The sequence below is a fragment of the Delphinapterus leucas genome, chromosome 9 (assembly GCF_059928025.1).
Source record: "Delphinapterus leucas isolate spDelLeu-1000000601 "Yukka" chromosome 9, BTC_Dleu_Yukka2, whole genome shotgun sequence".
Lineage (NCBI taxonomy): Eukaryota > Metazoa > Chordata > Mammalia > Artiodactyla > Monodontidae > Delphinapterus > Delphinapterus leucas.
In genome coordinates, this window is record NC_143137.1 from 103,507,333 (window position 1) to 103,526,253 (window position 18,921).

The 18,921-nt window shown below is 53.0% G+C and overlaps 1 protein-coding gene across 10 annotated transcripts in view; it reads left to right on the forward strand.

The window, feature by feature from the left end:
• Nucleotides 1–18,921, forward strand: part of GRB10 (growth factor receptor bound protein 10) — a 197,208-nt gene that overhangs the window by 108,262 nt on the left and 70,025 nt on the right. For all 10 annotated transcript variants that reach the window (XM_089917928.1, XM_089917926.1, XM_089917925.1 and 7 more), the window contains 2 exons: nucleotides 12,015–12,216; nucleotides 16,412–16,553. In XM_089917928.1, coding sequence (XP_089774054.1) covers nucleotides 12,015–12,216; nucleotides 16,412–16,553 — 344 coding nt within the window. The remainder of the gene's footprint in view (nucleotides 1–12,014; nucleotides 12,217–16,411; nucleotides 16,554–18,921) is intronic.

Here is an 18,921-nt window from a genome sequence, read left to right on the forward strand (position 1 = left end):
GGCGCTCTGGCATCTGCACTTCTCACCACCTTGCTGCTCTGCCTCAGGGCTCCTCCTCCATCCTTATCAGAGTCCACGCATGTCTTCCTTTCTTTTTGACTACTCACATTTTCCAGGTCCTCAAACTGAGATTTTCTTGGCTGTAGCGACTGGATTTCCCTTGTTCTTGAAAGCAGCCAAGTGGGTAGGATCCCACGGTCACCACCCCCCATCCTGGATGGTGGTCTCCTTTCTGTTACACTTCTTCCAGCCTTCCACTGGGACAATCATTTGTCTCCATAAGGAAGAGGTAACAGAAAGGCATCAAGGTGCCGGCTCTCACTCTGTCGTCCCAGGGTCAGGCAAGCGGCAGACCTCGCCCTTCCCGGTTCTCACTTGGAGCAGAATTGAAACCCCCGCTGTCGTCCTGTGTAATTTCTCAAGTCTCGGCTGTTCTGGGCCTCCGCTTCCCTGATGCTCTGACAGCTCACATCACTCTTGCCTGTTTCCTTTGAGCAGATAATTGGACTCCACTCACGTTTCTTGTTTTCTCTTGCTGTCAGGATGCCCGCCCTCCACCAGAGGCTTTATCCCCACAGTGCCTTCTGTTCTGGGGCCTTTGCTTTTCATGCTCTTCGCTGTAGTTGTCCTGTTTCTTTCATTCATTTCATTCATTCAACAAATATCTGTTGTTTGTCCAGCCCACACCAGGCATGGGGCCCAGGCCCTAGGGATGCAACAGGAAGCAGTGGGTCCTTTTTAATTTATTGGTCACATAACACATGGACCTTTTTGCCCAAGGAAGTATAAATCCCTTTTAGAAGTGATGGGGCACAACTTAGATATATCCGTGATGAATGAATATCTTTAGATTGCTCTTAGGTAGGAAACTAGAATATCCTAGCTCCTGAAATCTAACAATATATGTCTTCCTTTATATTACACTTTATCTAAATTACTTTATTTTTTTAACTGCAATTAACCAGCCATTTCAGGTAAAAAAAAATTCTTTTTGGAATGAGTTATTTTTCTTTTATAATTTTAAGGTCTATCCCCAAAGGGAGATCTCAAGCTAGAGATTTTTCGTAAGGAAAAGTAACCCTCCGATCTTCAGGACACAGTGTACTGCTGCCTTCAGAAGTACCTCAGCAAGGTTACAGCATCCCTTGTTCACGTGTCTAATATTAGCTAATATTCTGTACCCCCACTGTGCGTTAATCTGTCTCCAGGAAGGCCCTCAAAGATCTCAGCTCCTTACCTGGGGTCAGGCCCTGCAGGTACATGACTAGCTGACCCTTTCAGAGATCTTGGGAGGAGCAGGTGTTTCCGCAGAATTAAGTAACCAGGCGCCGGCCCCGGAGCCAGGAGCCTGCCTGGTGGTTCCCACCGCCCTTTGCTGCTCGCTTAGAACTGGGCCCCTGCCAGGGGCGGGTAGCCAACACTTGCTCAACCCTGGGCCTCGTTCTGACTGAGAGAGACTTGAATAACAGTCCTGACCTTTTCAGGAGTGGGGGGCAGGGACTAGAGGAGATGGGGGACAGGTTGTTAATCCTTCCACCTCCAAGGGTACATTTGAGATATATTTTGAAAAATAATCGCAGTGGACTCCATCTACTTGTGTGTCAGATGGCTAAAAGCACCTTTGCATCACGAATGCTTCCTGCTCGGGGGGCTCAGTGTAGTGAGCCCCAGGGGCCGCCGACACAAGGCCAGCTAGAGGCCTGCCTCGCAGGGGGATGGCTTCTACCTGCCTCGCAGCAATGGACTAACTTTCAGGGACACCGGCTTCTGTGTTTCCTCACTGATCGTCCCCTCTGGCTCTGCACCGTGTGGTTGCCGGTGCCTGCGCGTCCTGAATGGAGACAGAATCCTTCTGTGGTCCCTGCGACCTTGGGGATGGCCAGGTGGGCCTGACGTGGTCAGGGGGGCTCACAGGGACAGGCGGAGGCCTGGCCTGCCAGGTGATGCTTCCTGCAGGAGACGCCTGGGCCTCAGACAGTCCTCCATCCCTGCTGGAATTAGAACCTCTGGCATTTATTCACTTGGTGGCCTGGGTGTGACTTGCCCGGTGGGCCTTGTTCCAGGGAACTAACAGACAGGGGACTCAGCAGCCCCAAGAGAGTTTGGGAACTCTGCCTGGCTGTCTGACCTTCTGGAAAATTCTACAGCTTGATTTATGGGGGCTGGTGGCTCCATTTTCCACATACTCAGCTGACATTTACTGACCACCTACTGTGTGCCAGCTGTGAAGTTAGGTAGGGAGGAAAAGGCACAAGAACGTGCGGGTCCAGCCTCTGGAAACTCAAGGTTAGTGACAAAGAATGATGTGTACATAGGAAATTAAACTAAAACTAAAGTTTAGTGAGAAAAACTGAGGAAAGTTAAAATTATAATGTACCAGGGAAGCAGGATGTCCATGCTTGGAGTTGGCTTTGACCTCCATCTTCATCTTGGGAGAGCTGAGTCACCCTGTGTCTTGGCTTTTTTATCTGAAATCTTAAAAATGCCTGCTTGGCTGGTTTGGTAGGAACATTAGAAACTGCTTGACCTACAAGATATGCCTGGCATAAGACCTGGTGCCAGAAATGGTTGCTACTGTGTGTCTTCATCATTAATAAATGCAGTGTTACATATGTAGAGAGAGAGTGGAAATCAAAACCGTCTCTCATGGATCCAGCACGTGCAGCCTCTCCCTCTGGGCTTGCTCCTTCAGAATTCGTGTCCATCAAGGCCCAAATTCTGAGAAAGACTGTCATGAGTTTTCCTTCTGCTGGGGTGTTATTCAGAAGGTGCCGCTTATACGTGTGCTGCTATTTCTCTTGGTTGACAAATCATTTTCATGAGAATGATAAGCCCTTGCTTAGGAACTCTGTTCATTCCTTGACCCGACTCCAGAGATTTGGATTCAGAATGAATCCAAGTGAGTCCCAGGAACCTGTTTTCACAAGCGAGCCTCCCAGGGGGTCCTGCTCATCAGACAGATTCCCGAGGGAATGGATCTCCATCATCCCAGCCCCACCGGCCCCCTCCTGAATGTTGCATCTTTCCACTTAAGCCCCATTTCCATCACATCCTGCAAAGACAGCTCCTCTCTCCTGGGCATTGCAGTTCCGGGAGATGTGCCATTTCTTGGAATTGCCTGGTACGTTCTCCTGGAAGGAGTTTCCCCATCCTGATGCCTGAGAAATTGGGCTCTTCGTAGAGCTGAGTGCCCTCTGCTTGATCGTCTTGCCTTACATAACAGAGATCTTGTTGTAAAGTCCTCGTCTTCTGCCAGGTAGTGAGCACAGCCGTCCTGGGAGAGTGTCTGTCCTCGAGGATACTTTTCTGGTTTGGGCAGTTCATTAACTCTACCGAGGCTGTTTCCATCTGAGGACACAGAGTGTCCGCTGTGCCACTTCTGCTGCCCGCGTGCCCCTAACCTCTCTTGTAAGACGCTCCGTTGGGGTTGAGGTCCCCGCTTTCCGCAAGGAGTCCGGCCTCTGTTTGGAATATCTCCATCTCCTCCTCTCGTACACCGGAGTGGGTTTTAGCTTCTTCACAGAGGGAATTATTTTTCCAGAGGTGGTGGAAGAAGTTTCACGTCCTTCCTTGCAACTTTGCATTTAGCACCATAATCCTTTTCCAGAGTGTGATGCCTAGGACTTCATTACGTTTAGGTGGTAGGATTCTTTTCTCTTTTGTTAATGTCTGTATTTCCAGTAGCTGGACCAATGTCAGAGATGTAGTTGGCGCTCGGTCAATATCTGTTGAATGAAGAAGAACATGGGTTACATGAAGGAATTTTACATTTATGGAGGTAAATACACAGAATCATAGAGAGTTAATGTTGAATGGGGTAGTGAAGATAATTTACCTTTAAAAAAATTGCCTGTTTGCAATCACAGTGCCAGTGAGTGACAGGCTTTTGGCCTGTGCCCTGGATTTTCCCTGTTCAATTGCAGTGTTCTTGGATTAATATTTTTAAGATTAATGGAAAATGGGAACCTTCCAGAATGACAAGTTATTTGCATAGTTTCTTGCACCCAGGTTTCTGCCCTGATTTATGATGTAATAGAAGAATTGGGAATCAAAATCAGAAGGTTGAGGAGAAAAAGATTAAATTGCTAAGGATGACTTGAGAAAGCTGCAATTAATCTTTTGCCCCATTTGAGTGATATTTTGTGAGTATGCTTCTGTTCTCCCCACTCCTCCAAATTGCCCTCTAATAGTGCAAATAGAGATAACACAACAGAGTCTGTAGTTTTTTCTGCCATTTGTAGCTCGGGTCCTTGGTCGTTGGTTGGTAGTTTTTAACTTTTTGGTCATGGAAAATTGTGCTCCAAGGTGCAGAAAACAAACAGTCTTAAAGACCTGAAAGAAACTTGTATGATGTCCAGGTCTTTCCTGGCAACAGTGTGACAGGATAAAAATCCAAGAAAGGGGGAAACTTATGCTCTTTTCTCTTATGCCAGTTCTTGAATTTCAGTGAATGGGATCACTGAGTGGAATGTGTAGCTTTCCTCATTTTCTTATTTGTTTTCTGGATAGAACATTCTCCAGCTCTCTCTTAAGACGTAGATTGAACAAGTACATCTCACGGGAATCAAGAGTCCAGAGTGATTCATCATTAATCACTTTTTTCTTGTCTGCTATGGTGGTGGAGCTGGCTTGTCAGGCTGCTAGGATGTCTGCATTTGACTCTGATCTGCCCCGGAGGTAGTGCCTCGTCCTGCTCCCCAGTGTGTTGCAGCCTCCTGGGCTATCACAGACCCGGTGGTGAGACGTAGCCCAGCTTCCTCCCCGAGGGTCACTGTAGTCAGCGTCCGGGCCCTTCCAGCTGCTCCGGGGAGACGGGTGAAGAGCAGTTGGCAGGGCTGTGAGAGGATGCCGACTGGCTGTTTCTGCAGGTCTGTTCGTTCAGCCTCCGTTGACGGCCAGGCCCTGCACAAACCATCGAAACATGAACCCCTTATGGGAGGATGCACACAGGTATTGTTGAATACCTACCTGTTGCATTCCATGGCGTTGGTGGAGAAGCATACACGTGTGTACTAAAAGTTAATGTTCGTTGGGAAGAGGAATTCATGTTTCGTGTAAGTCGGGAAACGAGTGTGGTGGTCCTGGGCCTTCACGAGCCAGTCTGCCCGGGCGTCCTTGGCCGGTCACCCAAGAAGCCAGCCCCAGCGGTCCCCCCGTGGCCCTCAGCCTCCGTGGCCTAGGCACCTCCTGAATCTTGTTTATCTCTTGCCTAGGTTCTTGCATCCATCACCTCAATGAAATATTTCTTTTCTGGGAAGGACCCTTGACTCTTTTCCACACTAAAGTCCTGTCCCCACTTGTCACCCTGGGCCACCTGCACTGACCCCAGGAGCCCAGCCCCTGTGATGACTGACAGGAGTGGCGTCCATACTGTTTCCTTCTGCTGGTGGAGGAAGCCACACATGTGCAGGCAGAGAGCCGTGGCGGGGGGTGGTGCTCATGCTGGGGACGAGTGAGGACCACAGGTGTGCAGAGTCGGGGAGGGGGGGCACCTGTCCTCCAGAGGGATGGGGCTTGAGGCCAGCGGGTGGGCAGGGCATCCCCTGGAGTGGGCTCCGGGGAGGGTGGGGCAGCCCAGGACGCCCTGCCCGTGAGGTCCAAGCGCGTGGCATTGGTTCCAGGCAGGCAGGTTTGGGGTTGAGGGCTTCTTAAAGGCACCCAAGTAGATCAGCCAGGAGAAGACCTTAAGTGAATGTATTTGAGGATATTAAGCATTCCAGTTTAAAAGATGCTTTCACTATTATTATTATTTTTTTAATTGTGGTACAACATACCTAACGTAAAATGCACAAACCTCTAAGCAGTGCCCACAGCCTTTCTCATCTCTGTGGTTGTAGACAAGGGTTTGTGTCTAAATCCCGTCTTGATTGTGCTAAGTCATAGCTGTAGAGCCTTAAGCAGTCATAAGGCGTGGTGCTTCTTTAGACAGAACATGTAGACCTAAATGTGGCTTTGAGGAAAACAGGTTGCAGATGTCGTGAAGGCAGAACGTCAGCGGTCTGCGTACTCTGTGTTATCGACAGGGCTGTCTGGTAGGATGCTGGCTTTGTCACTTGCTGTGGGATGCTCTAGGGAGGGGTGCTGGATGCAGTTCCTGAAGAACAGAAGGAAGTGCCAGGGCTCTCCAGGAACTGGCCACACGACTAACTAAATATGCACGTCCCCTTTCTGAGTGCACAGTCCTGCATCTGGATTAGCAGAAGGAAAGGCATTCCAAGAAAAATAATCAGGCTACCAGCTATTGACACAAAGCAAGGCACAGATTGCCCAGAATCAGCATATTGGGAGGGTTGTTTCAATGTTCACTTTGTCTAACTGGATTGGTGTGTGTGTGTATTTGTCCAGTTTCATGTCACCGGCTGACCCTGACTGTGCTCTGGGCGGTGGTTCCACCCACATGGCCTTTGGGTCCTGGGAGAGCGGTGGGGGGTGGGGGGGTCCTCTGAGTGCCACAGCTGCCCGAAAAGCGTAGGCAGCACTTTTCAAATGTATATATGGTCCTAATGAAAAAAAAAAAAAACACGCAAATTCTTACAGGTTGTTTAATTCATCCTCTTGTTGACCTGTATTTCTCAATTTAATAGACATTGAACTTGGCAATTACTGTTGTCTGTGGTGGTAGACGGGAAAGGACGCCAGTTTTCCCGCATGTTGGGAAAACGTTTCTCTTGTAAACATGGAAGACATCAGGAGTTGTGAATCTCTCCAATGCTGTGTATGTATTTCTGTGCATATGCCAGACAGACTAGTTCTGAGGGGTTTTATGTCCTGCCTGCCCAGGTAACCACCGAAATAAAGCATTGGTTTTGTTTGTTTGTTTAATGACAGGACTTGGGGGTTGCATTTGTATTTTTATTTGGAGTTGGGGTTAGGTGATTTGCTTTTATATTGGTTGAGTATCTTTAAATATCACAAATCAGAACAGAAAAGACTACTCTAATGGTGTAATACTTCGTTTTCTTATTCTGCTTACTTACGTCCAAGCACCTCTACATACTAAAAATTAAATACACGTGACTAGAATACATGAGGATTGAAGATGAATTGGTGTGCTGCAAAAAGGTATGTCAGTAGCATGTTGAGCTATATTTGTACAAGGTAGAGGTCAACAAAAAAAGCTTGCCCAGGGAACATGGTTTAGGTTGAAAGCGCTTTTGCAGGCTGGGCCTTTATTTCCTGTGCAGGTAGAAATGTGTGAGAACTTTGGCCTTTGCACATGTGCTGGGGAATTTTCAGGTCTTGTGCTGTCAAGAAAACTCCCTGAATACTTTTGTTCTTAGAATTACTCCAAGTAATTCTCCCACCCCAGCTGGCTGTCCTACAATTCAGTTCAATTCTGATGCTATGTACCTGGTTGATCATTTATTGGAGCAGCCCACAGAACTCGGCAAGACGGTTTACTCACTAGATTACCAGTTTGTTGTCAAGGGTACAACTCAGGAACAGCCAGGTGAAGAGATGCAGAGGGCAAGGTACCCGGGGAGGCGGGGCGGAGCTTCCTGCCCTCGGGGTCACCCTCCCAGCACCCGCACCTGCTCACCGACCTGGAAGCCCTCAAGGCCCAGGCTTTTAGGGTTTCTATAGAGGCTTCATCATACAGGCATGATTGTTGAAATCATTGGCCATTTGCAGTTGGCCTCCCTGGAGCTCGGGGGTGGGGCTAAAAGTCCCAGCCTCTAATCACACAGCTGGTTCCCCTGGGAGCCAGTCTCTATCAAGTGCTTGTCTGGGGGCTTTCCAGAAATCACCTCGTTCCCATAAATTCAGACCTAGTCGAAAGGGGCTTGTTATGATTAACAAAACACAATTCTTTCATCTTTACTAGTAGCTGGGGAGCTATTTCAGGAACAACAACAGAAAAGGGCCAGATATTATAACGAAGATGCTCCCCTTAACTCGTATCAGTTAGGAAATTACAAGGATTTTAGGAGCCGTGTGCCAGGAACCATGGAGGAAGATGAAAATATATACTTCTTCTCTTACCACAGCCTTACAAATGCCATCTATTATTTTCTTCTCAGGGACGAATCTCCTCTTACTTAAGACTTTATCACCCTCTAGGGTTTGAGCCTTGTAAGGAAGTCGGTGCCCTGCCCTGCCAGCTCTCTGTTACTTCAGCGTGCGCCTCATACGTGAAAATGGGGGGAGATGGGGGAGAGGCTTCCGTGGGTCCGTAAAGAAAGGACAGGAAGGATGCATCTGGCGCACACGTGGTGCAAGTAGCGTTTCTTTAAGGTGCCAAAATAGTTGCATAAAGCGGATCCAGTGTCATCTTTACTATCTAATTAAAGAAGCCACTGGAGGGCGCCGTGAACCAAGCAGGGGGCAGTGGAGCGAGTGGGGTCCGGGGGGTGGCAGGAGGCGGTGCCGGTCAGGTCCTCCTGTGACTCACGCTCTCCTCTCCGCCTGCAGCCTGCCCTGTTCCTGGCTTGGCTTCTGGAAGACGTTCTCCCGGAGTAATCCAAACCTGAATGTGTTTCACTGAATTTGGACTCATTTTAGGCCTCAGCGAGCCTCCTTTGCTAAAGATGACAGTGAGGTCAGATACACCTGTGGTTTGGGGATCCGACGGGCGGCTCCGACGTTTGGGACAGAAGTCTCTGACCAGCTTAGGACTGGGTTATTTAAGGAAGGAAAATAACTATTAATAACTTGATTTACAGCCATGTTGTTTGACCTACATTTGTCCAGTAAATATACCCTCCCAAACTCGTATGGAGTGGAACGTCACGTATCGAATTGTTTCCCTTCCCCGTTGCAGGACTCCTTTCAGAGGTACCGGCTCACGGCAGACACTTTGGCCTCAAGGTAGCAGCTATAGACACTTAATCTCAACAGTCCTTTCCAGAAGCCTCTGCTTTGTTAATGCCCTGGTGTTTGATTCTGCCACTTGCACGACGCTGCAGGAAGGCTCCCTCACGTGGGTGAGCACCGATGCACGTGGATTCGTGCAGACGGCCACACGTGTAGGAGAGACACGGGGCGGCCCTGCTCCACGATGGACTGGCTCGTGGAACATTCGAAAGAATTGAATGTCATTCCAGCAAAATCTCAGTGTAGTAGTTTTTTTTTAAAGTGCCGTCGCATGTGGAGAAGCGTCCTCTTTAGAATCAAACCCTTTAAAACCCTTGTTAGGAAGATTTAATTATCAGTCTTTATTAGAATTTAACAAAGTTTAAGTAAAATCAGACAACGCTGAGTGATGTTATTATCCAAAGAGACAAAATGCTAACTGACCCCACGGGAAGTTTTTAACGTTTGTCCTGGATTAGGATATCTTAGTCTCTGTTCTTTGCTCTAAGGGCTGTGGAAAATGGGCAAGTTTGAAACATGCCAGTATAGTGGCTGGAGTTGATCTATGAAAAGTCTAACCTACCAAGTGAATGTTAAATGACTAACCTGGCTCTAACAGGTTCACCATTAAATGTATTGGCGCAGAAAGTGGTTTTATCAATAACCCACCTCAGAGGAGCGTTAAAGCACTTTAGGGCGTGCATTGCACCTACACCTTTTACCTTTATATTTACCAGCTTACGTCCCATTTGCCTTTATATTTACTTTGAATGATGTCAGAATCATTCTGTGTTCCTAAAAGCACAGTGACCTGAGTGCAGCGTGGGGTGGCCCAGGAAGGACCTGGCTGGTGGGAGAAGGAACAGAAAGAAAAGGACAGGAGACACAGAGGCCTGCCCCCGTGGGCACAGCCAGGGGCTTTCAGAACTGCGTAGGGAAGAAATGACTGGGAGGAAAATCCACCTGAGGGGATAGGACCTTTTATTTTCTTGGCTGAAATCTGTCAGAGAGCGAGAACGCTATTCCTGTTTGATTTCTAAAGCCGGGTGAAAGCCAGTGGCCTTTGCGTTTTGCAAACGTTAATGTTACTCAAGTTGATCAAGTTTACTTAATACTAGACAACGCATAACCTGAGCTGTAGCAACATCTTTCGACTCCTTCCCCCCCCCCCCCAGGGCCTGGAGGTGCGGGGCTCTGCCCTCTCCCCCGTCAGCCCTCCCCCGGGTGCCGGGGTCTCTGCACACACCCCCCCCAGACACCCCCCCTTCTTCCTGAGTTCTGCCCCACCCACCCTGCCTGGGCTTCTGCCCTTGGCCCCAGCGGGACTGCACTCATCGCTGCGATTTCAGCAGCCGCCCATCCTTCTCCATCCCCCCCGCCCCGGGCCATCCGTGTGTCTGTCTGTCTGTCTGTCCTCCTCAGGGCCTGCCTGCTTGTCTGGTCTGGATGCTCCCCAGACCTCTCTTGCGGGCACCACTGCCTGAAGGGTAAAGGGGCCTTGGGGGAGGGGTGTTCTGTGGTCTTCCTGCCTCTTCCTGGATCTCTCCGTACCTGCACTCCACCCCCTGCATCAGACCAGAGACTCCCTGATCCTAAACACCCCCGCCGACCCCCCCTGCACCCTGCGGCTTCCGTGCCTTCTAGGCTGGCATTTGTTGGTCTTCTGTTTTGTTTCCTTCTGTCTCCTCCTGCCCTTCTGCCTCGTGAGACAGGGAGGCTGAACATCGGAGACATTTGTGGGGGGAGCGGGAGGGGCAGTGTTCCAGAAAGTTCTGTGAGCTCACTGATGGCGTGCGCACCTGGTGAGCTCACGTTGGCAGCTGGAAAACTTGTTTTCAGATTCCAGGTTCCCTGCTGACTGCTGGTGTGACCTGGGGCAAGTTACTTGACTACCCTGGACCGACTTCCTTGGCTGTTAAACCAGGTTAATAGGCACCACTCTGCATTGTTTTGTGAGGAATAAATGAAACAGAGCAAATAAATAACATCGACCAAGTGTTTACCCTGGGCCAGGCTCTGTTACAGAGCAGGTGAGGACTCACTGATTCCTCACGCCCACCTGCTGGCCTGGCACCACTGTGAGCTCCAGTGAGAGCTGCAGACCTGGAGGGATGGAGACCCGGGACTGGGGCTTGGGGCCCGAACCGGCAAGCGCAGGACAGGGGCAGGGGTGGGGCAGCAGGTATTGTCCTGCCCCTCAGGGGCTGCTCGGGTGGGGCGAGACCTGGCTGTCTTGGGCCCTAAGCTCTGGTTTGTTCCCTGGGTGTCCCCTGGGCTCCAGGGGAGCAGATAGACTGTGAATTGGGTGACATGTGACCTATTCGTGAGAGGCAGCCTCAGTTGCCTCGGCCGTGTTGTCAGAAAGGGGCGGATCTCCAGAACTGAGCCCACGGGATGTGCGTGTGCGTGTGTTTGGGGTTGGTTACTGTGAGGAGTCGATTCGCACAGCCGTGAGTCCACGTTCACGTCTGCGGGGCCGCAGGCTGCAGACCCGGGAAGAGCCGCCGCCCCTCTTCCCGGGGCCCTCGTTGTTCTCGTCTCTCTTAGACTCTCGTCTAAGAATAGCTTCACGGAAACATCTAGAATGATGGTTGACCGGCTTCGGCCACACCAACACATAAAACTACCCATCTCTCTTTCTGGCGTTTCCTGTCATCCTCTCTCTGCGTCAGCCTCGGGCCTGCTTGTGTGAAGGCAGCCTCCCTCTGGCTATCGGGCACCCAGAGGCCTGCAGGTTCGGGTCTCACCGGCAGCAGCCCTCGGGGCCCGTCTGCCGCGGCTGCGGCCCTTCTGGTGGCCTTCGCAGACGAGGCTGGGATCAGGGTCGGGTGCTGCCCCGTTCCTGTCTCTCTGCTTCTCTTCTGGAGTTTCGGGGAAGGCAGAAGCCCTGACTGGCCGCCTTAGGGCTCCTTGTGCCCCTGCGATTAGCCAGCTGAGGTCGGGGCTCAGGCTGTGCGTGGCCCCCTGCACTCCAGCAGATGCCCCCAGAGGGTCTCCTGTATAGATGGGAAAGGCAGATGGGCTGTGATTACTGGATTGCTTCTGGAGTATCGACAGATATCAGTGCATAGGACACAGATGGTTCCTCATAGAAATGTGTGCTTGTTTCAGTCCCCGTCCTACACCCTCACGTCGTATTTTAAGACGGTGTGAGTCTTGGAACCTGGCCGTGGCCCCTCGCTGCCGCTGACGTTTGTCTTTCTCTCCCTTTCGACGCACAGAGGACGACGTGGACCTGGAGACGCTGGTGAACGACATGGATGCGTCCCTGGAGAGCCTGTGCGCGGCCGCGGAGACGGCGCCCCTCCTGCGCAACGGCCAGCATCCCCACGGCCGGCCCCCCGGAGCAAGGCCCCTGCAGGGGCAGGTGGCCCCGCGGCAGAGGCTGCAACGGTCCCAGCCCATGCACATCCTCGCCGTCAGGTGGGCCCTGGCCTCCCCGCCAGGAGCGAGGGGTGGGTCTCGGGGTCACGGCGCCTGGCTCAACTTGGTGGGCCCCTTCCTTCCCTCTGTGTAGCAGGGCCGCCGGAGTACCTGCTGGTACCTGGTTCAGTTCAGGGCACCCGTATGTTATGAGCACCTGCTCTGTGCCAGGTCGGTGGGATGTGCAGAAACCCCGTCAGAGGAGACCGCCCTGGAATAAACGAGCGAACGGCCAGGCAGCCCACGGAGGGTTCCCAGGCCTCACTGCCCAGAGTGGGGCCGGAGACCAGGGGCTGATCAGGAACGTGCAGCCTCAGACACCTGATCCTATTCCCCCGGGGGCCAGGTGGAGGAGGGTTCCCTGGAGGAAGCAGGCCTCTGAACTGGGTGTTGAAGGGTGAGAAGAGCTGAAGGATGGGGGAAGAGATTTCCTGAGCAGGAGAGATGAGCCCTGGTGTCGGAAGTGGCCGGATCCCCTTCCTTTTTTACGGCTGAGCATATGTATGCACGTGCCACGTGTATGTATCACGTTTTCTCCGTCCGTTCACCCATTGCCGGACAGCATGGACAGTGTGCCGGGTAAATAGGACCCACGGAGAAGGACAGTTACTACGTGATTCCACTTCCACAAGGAACCTGAAAGCGTCAGGAGCGTGGAGGCGGGGAGTGGAGAGGGGGGCCGGGGGCCGTGGGCCGGATGGGAGGTGCCGGTTGGAGGGTCCAGAGGGTCAGGTTAACCTGGCGGACGAGGCCTGCCGGCGTGCCGTGCGGCGTGGCCTGAGTTAGCAGCGCTGCGCTGCGTGTTGAGGAGCTTGCCACAGGGCCAGACCCCATGTGGCGTGTTCTCATCACGCACGCGCACACGAGATAATAACAGTAATAAGCAAGTGAGGAGGGTGGGCGTGAACATTGGAGGATGTTTACGGCCAGACTGTGGCGACGGGCCACGGCGTGGTCTTCTCCCTAAGCTCGTCCAGTTGTGGACATTGAATACGCACGGCTTTGTGTGTCTATCAGGCCTCCACAGAGAGGGTTAGAAAAGAGATCCCAACAGGTAGGGCCAGATCCAGAGGCCTTTGGGAGCCCCTCCAAGGGGAGAGACGGGGGAAGGGTTTGAGCAGGTCAGCGAGGCTTGGATTTGGGTTTCGGTGGGTAGTTCTGGCAGCCTGGGGTCAGGGGTGGGGGGGATTTGGAAGGTGTTTCGGGGACCAGCCTAGAGTGGCACTGTGCTGACCGGGGATGGGGGGGTGGGTGAGATTTGTCAGCTCGTGGACTTGGGGGGTAGGGGACAGAGTGTTGGGGGCACCTGGGCTCTGTCTCTGCCTGGGAGTGGGGGAAGTCGGGGCAGTGGTTGTGAATGGGGGCAATGGGAGACCTTCTGGGTGGAGGCCTTTGTGAAATCCAGCAGACGAGCTCTCTGCGGTCACCACCCCGGCCCCGCGTCAGCTCTGGCAGGTTTTCAGGCGAGGGAGGTTGAGGGGGTGACTGACACCTGCTGCCTCCCTGGGCTTTCTCGGGGGAGGGTGTGCGGTGTGCTGTGGCTGGGACGTCTGTCAGGCTGGAGCGTCTTCTTGGGAATCTCCTTTCCTTGTGGGGATGGAGTGTTTGCTGTGCTTCTGGAAACTTCTGTGAGCCTTCTTTCCAGCCTGACATCCTATGTTTTCTGCAGCCAGATGACCCTCTTGCCAGCTCTGTCTCGGGGGGTGGGAACCGAGTGTCTGCAGGTGGGGTGCAGCGGCCAGGGTGGCCTGGGGTCACTGCTTCTCGGCATCCTGCCCTTTGTCACATCCATCCTCCAGTGTATGTACCACTTTGCTCCCTAGACCGTCACCCCTGTGTTCTGAGCTCCTGGTGAGTTCAGTCTGGGGGGAGACATTCTCTGCTCCTGCAAGCTTCTCTGGGTCTGGAGTGTGTTGGCCACCCATTCGTGGGAGGCCCCGGGAGGATGGAGTGGCAGCCACAGTGACGGTGCATGAGGCTGGACCAGGCAGAGAACAGGGGTGCAGGAAGGCCTGGTTCCCTGCCAGTTAGTTGTCCAGCGTCCTTGAGTCTGGAGTCCTGGCTGTACTTGTCCCTCTGCCCAGGGGCTGCAGGTACTGAATCCCAGGGTTTGATGGGCAGAGGACAGGAGGCTCACTCCCTCCAGAGAGCGGACACCGATCCCGGGCCCAGCCTCTTTTCAGCGACATTCTCTCACGTTGTCATATCGTTTCTTATCTTCAGGTGCATTTTAAAAAATGGGACAACCAATATAGGATCCCCAAAGACTCATTTTGTAAATGGGTCTGCTGAGGATTTCCTGTGTTTGCTGAGCACCTCCTGTGTATAAGTCTGTTGGGTCCTCATATAGTAGCTGATGGAACGGTCACTGCAGCCTTACTAGGTGCTGGTGTGGTGACCCTCAGTTCCCAGGTAAGGAAACAGGCACCGGGGGAGGTGACTTGGCCCATACCTGCTGAGTGGGGACCCCAGACGCAGACCCAGGTGAGGGGCCCAAGGAGCAGGTCTGCCCTGCCGAGGACTTCCCAGAGAGTGTCACACGTCTGAAGAGAGCAGGTACAGAGCAGAAACTGGAGCGGTAGAGGGGTGACAGGTGAAGGGGGCGTGCTCGCACCTGGACAGGTGGAGGAGTGTGGTCCCACCCTCCCGGTCCCTGACCCCGCCTCCCGTGTCTCTTGTGAAGGGAAGTACCCTTTGGCCACGGGCCTCTCCCATGGGACTCTTCGGCTTTGTCTGATACACCTCGGTTTGGCTTTGGGTGATACTTGTGAACCGCTAAAACCACTTTGTTTTTCAGCGTTTAAAATAATGTATTGAAATGAAATTTGCACAAACGTAGACTGAATCACTTCATAGTGTGTGTTGGGTGGCGGTCAGGACACTCCCAGGGCTGTGCAGCGCCCCCCCCTCACCCTGTGTAGTTCCCGAGCATCCCCATCTCCGGCCAGAGGAACCTCCCACCCACTGAGCAGGGCCCCCCTGCTTTCCCCTCCCCACAGCCCTTGGCAGCCATCCATCTGTGCTCTGTGCTGTGGATTGATCTGGTCTGGATATCTCTGACAGATGGAATCATATAATATGTGACCTTCTGTGTCTGGCCTCTTTCAATTGGCACCTTTTTTTTTTAAGATTTTATTTTTAAGAGCCGTTTTGGGTTCATAGTAAAATCGAGAGGCAGCTGCAGAGGTTTCCCACGTGCTTCCCATTCCCCTCAGCATACACTCAGCCCCCTCCCTCAACATCCCCAGCGGGGCGGCACCCTTGTTGTAACCGATGACCCTTAGAACCATCCTTAACACCCAGAGCCCCTGCTTCACAGTGGGGCTGGCTCGTGATGGTATGTATTCTGTGGTTTGGACAAACGCGTGATGACGTGGATCCAGCCTCATAGTATTGTATGGAGTCATTTCACTGCCCTAAAAAACAGGACTGTTAAAATGCTCAAGACTGCCTCCTAAAGAGAGAAGCTTTGTGAACTTCTGTGAAGCTAGGGTATCAGAAAGTCAGCCTCTTGCACGGTAATTCAAAAGAAAGTAAAACATTCTCCGGTGAGTCACTGCTTAGCAGTACTTTGGGGCCGGGAGGTCCTGAAGGTGAGCATGGCTGCACCTCCTCCCCTCTCGCTCTGTGTGACAAAGGACTCATGCGTCCCCCGGCTTTTCTGTCACCAGGAGGCTGTTACGGCGGAGTGGGGTCTGTTAACAGTCCAAGTAAGCTCCTGGGCACGTGGCCCAGCGGTTACAGGAAGTGCCCTCCTCTCTTTCCTCTGTGTCTTATACCTGCAGGACTTGCACATCTTGCACATCTGAAACCCTGTCCCCACTGGACAGTGACCCCCTGGCCCCGACCCCTGGCCCTCCACTCTGTTTCTGTCTCTGGATGTGACTGCTCCAGGTGCCTCGCTGCAGTGCCGTCCTCACGGTTCATCTGTGTTGTAGCTCGTGTCAGAGTCCCCTTCCCTGTGCAGGCTGAGTGATGCCCCGCTGCACGTTTACACCACATGGTGTCATCGTTCCTGGGACAGTGGGCCATTGGTTGCTCCCACCTTTTGACGGTTGTGAGCAGTGCGGTGTGGACACAGGTGTTCAAACATTCGTCCAAGTCCCTCCCTCGGGGTTCCAGGCGGATTCCCAGTCGTGGGACCCCTGGGTCCTGAGCGGACGGCAGCTTCTGACAGGCGTTGTCTCTCCTGCAGGCGCCTGCACCAGGGGGACCAGCAGTTGAGGACGTCGTCTCTGCCGGCCATCCCCAACCCCTTCCCCGAGCTCTGCAGCCCCGGGAGCCCCCCTGCGCTTACGCCGGGCTCCGTACCTCCCGGCCCAGCTGCTGCGAAGCAGGTGAGCCACCCCTGGTTGGAACGCCAGGCTGCTCGCGTGCGGAGTTAGGACCAGCAAGCTGGCTTGTGGCTCTGGGAAGAAGGGAGGGAAACTGGGATCTTTTCTCTTTGCTCTTCTCCTGTTGCTACCAGGCTTGTTGCCTGGCGAGGCTTTTTACTTTACTGGCCAAAGTGCCACTTAGGAATGATTTAGGAACAACATTTAGGATGTTTGAGATGTTTATATGTTATAGAAAGAGTCTTATAAAAATGGTAAAAGAATAATAGTACTGATCATTTGATGCTGAAAGATGAATTTTAGGTTCTCTGAAAAAACTGTCACCACCATCATCTTCGTCTGGATCAATGAGGCATTAAACCTGGACGTTCCCGGGCACCTGGACTAGAGGGTAATTGAACAGTTTGTAACATTCCTGACTTTGAATAGGATGTGCTCAGGGCAGAAGGATTTTGACTTGATCCAGAAGGTGACAGCCAACTTTTAAACCAGCAGTTTCTGCCTTAAAGTAAGACTGTGAGGTGCCTGTGATACGCACGTTGTCCCCAGCGGAGGAGACAGGCAGAGCTTCAGTAAGCCATCCGTGGTCACATCGCCAGTCGTCACCTTGTCGGAAGGGTGGACTGGCAGTTCCGTCCCTCCTGGCTGGCAGGGCCTGGCCCAGGGTGGGCTGCAGGCTTGGGAGGGGGACCCGGTGATGTTCCACAGTGCGGTATAGCGCTAACACTAACAGCAATAATAATAACCACAAAGATGAAGAAAACAACATTCTGTGTGGTTTATATGTTTACGTATATAAGTAACATTTACTCTCAAAACAAACCTGAGAGTTAGGTGCAAATGGTACATCGAGTCTGCATTTGGGAAACTGAGGCCCAGCTGTGAGCGGTGGAGCTGGTGGGGGTCACGGTGTGAGCGGTGGACCTGGTGGGGGTCCCGGTGTGGGCGGTGGAGCTGGTGGGGGTCCCGGTGTGGGCGGTGGACCTGGTGGGGCCCCGGTATGGGCGGTGGAGCTGGTGGGGGTCCCGGTGTGGGCGGTGGAGCTGGTGGGGCCCTGTGTGGGCGGTGGAGCTGGTGGGGCCCCGGTGTGGGCGGTGGAGCTGGTGGGGCCCCGGTGTGGGCGGTGGAGCTGGTGGGGTCCCGGTGTGGGCGGTGGAGCTGGTGGGGCCCCGGTGTGGGCGGTGGAGCTGGGCAGCACCTAACACCAGGATCTGGCACCGCTGATCTTAGCCACTAAACTAGGTCTTCCTGGGCCCTTGATGTTCTTTCTTTTCAATGAGTGTCTTTCAGAAGCCTCTTTGCCTTTTCTGGTGGAGCCTTCTCCTCTGCACTTTTCTACCCTTGTCCTCAAGCACATCCTCTTTCTCTGCATACCCGTCCCCTGCAGCGTGCGGGGTCTGCACTCTTATGAGGGAGTCGTTTCTCCCGAGGCTCGCCCGCTCCCGAGAGCTGCTGCCTTCTGACCTCATGCCTCGCAAGCAGGCTGCGCCGTCTCCGTGTCAGCACTCAGAGGTGAGGTCAGGGTCCCTTTCCGCAGCCAGTGCCTGCCGGGCTGCAGCCCTCATCACATGCCTGAAGTCCATCTGGGATGTCTGCCTGCCTGGTGACCTTCTGCTTCAAATAAGGGTCTAGACAAGCTGTCTGTGGGTTGGGCACTGAGGTTGTTTACAACATTACCCGTCCTAAAATAAGACCATGAAAATATTATCTGGCTCTCGCAGCGGCTGGCAAGAAAACCGGCCTCCACCCCGTGGACTGTACAACTCTATAAGCAGAATCAGGAAACCCAGGGATTTTGCCTGCTGTTTTTCTTGGGATCAGAGTTAGTTCCCCCACAAGAATGTTGCATTTGGTGCCTGAATTTCTGTCACCAAGATTCCTCCACCCTCTGGGGCCAGCGACCAGAGAAAGATGTTCCACACTTAGCCCTATGCGTGAAAACTTGGTGGTTTTCGTTGTTTGCTAACTGGCTCAAAGGGATGTCTCTTGACCACACTGGGTTCTGAGCTCCTGAATGCGTGTTTTGTTGGTGCTGCCAGTGGCGATGCCTGGCAGCCTCAAGCTGCCCGCCCAGGCTCAGTGCCCGTGATGGGGGCGGGGGCCCCTCCTTTGCCACTTACCTGAGGGCAGGAAAACCTGCTCTTCCTTCTCTTCCTGCAAAGTCAGAGGAAGCAGTGGGATCAGTCAGGAGCTCTGACAGGGAATAAACATGGACACAGTGTGCTGGACACGTGGGCCCACCTAATGCCACCTCGTGCCCTGGAAGGACCAGGTCAAGTGGGAAAGAGGAAAGCATAAGCCGTCTGGAAGGAGCTGGGCACAGGGGGGCATCGCAAGCCTCTGTATTCACTAGTCAGGGCGGTGGAAGGAG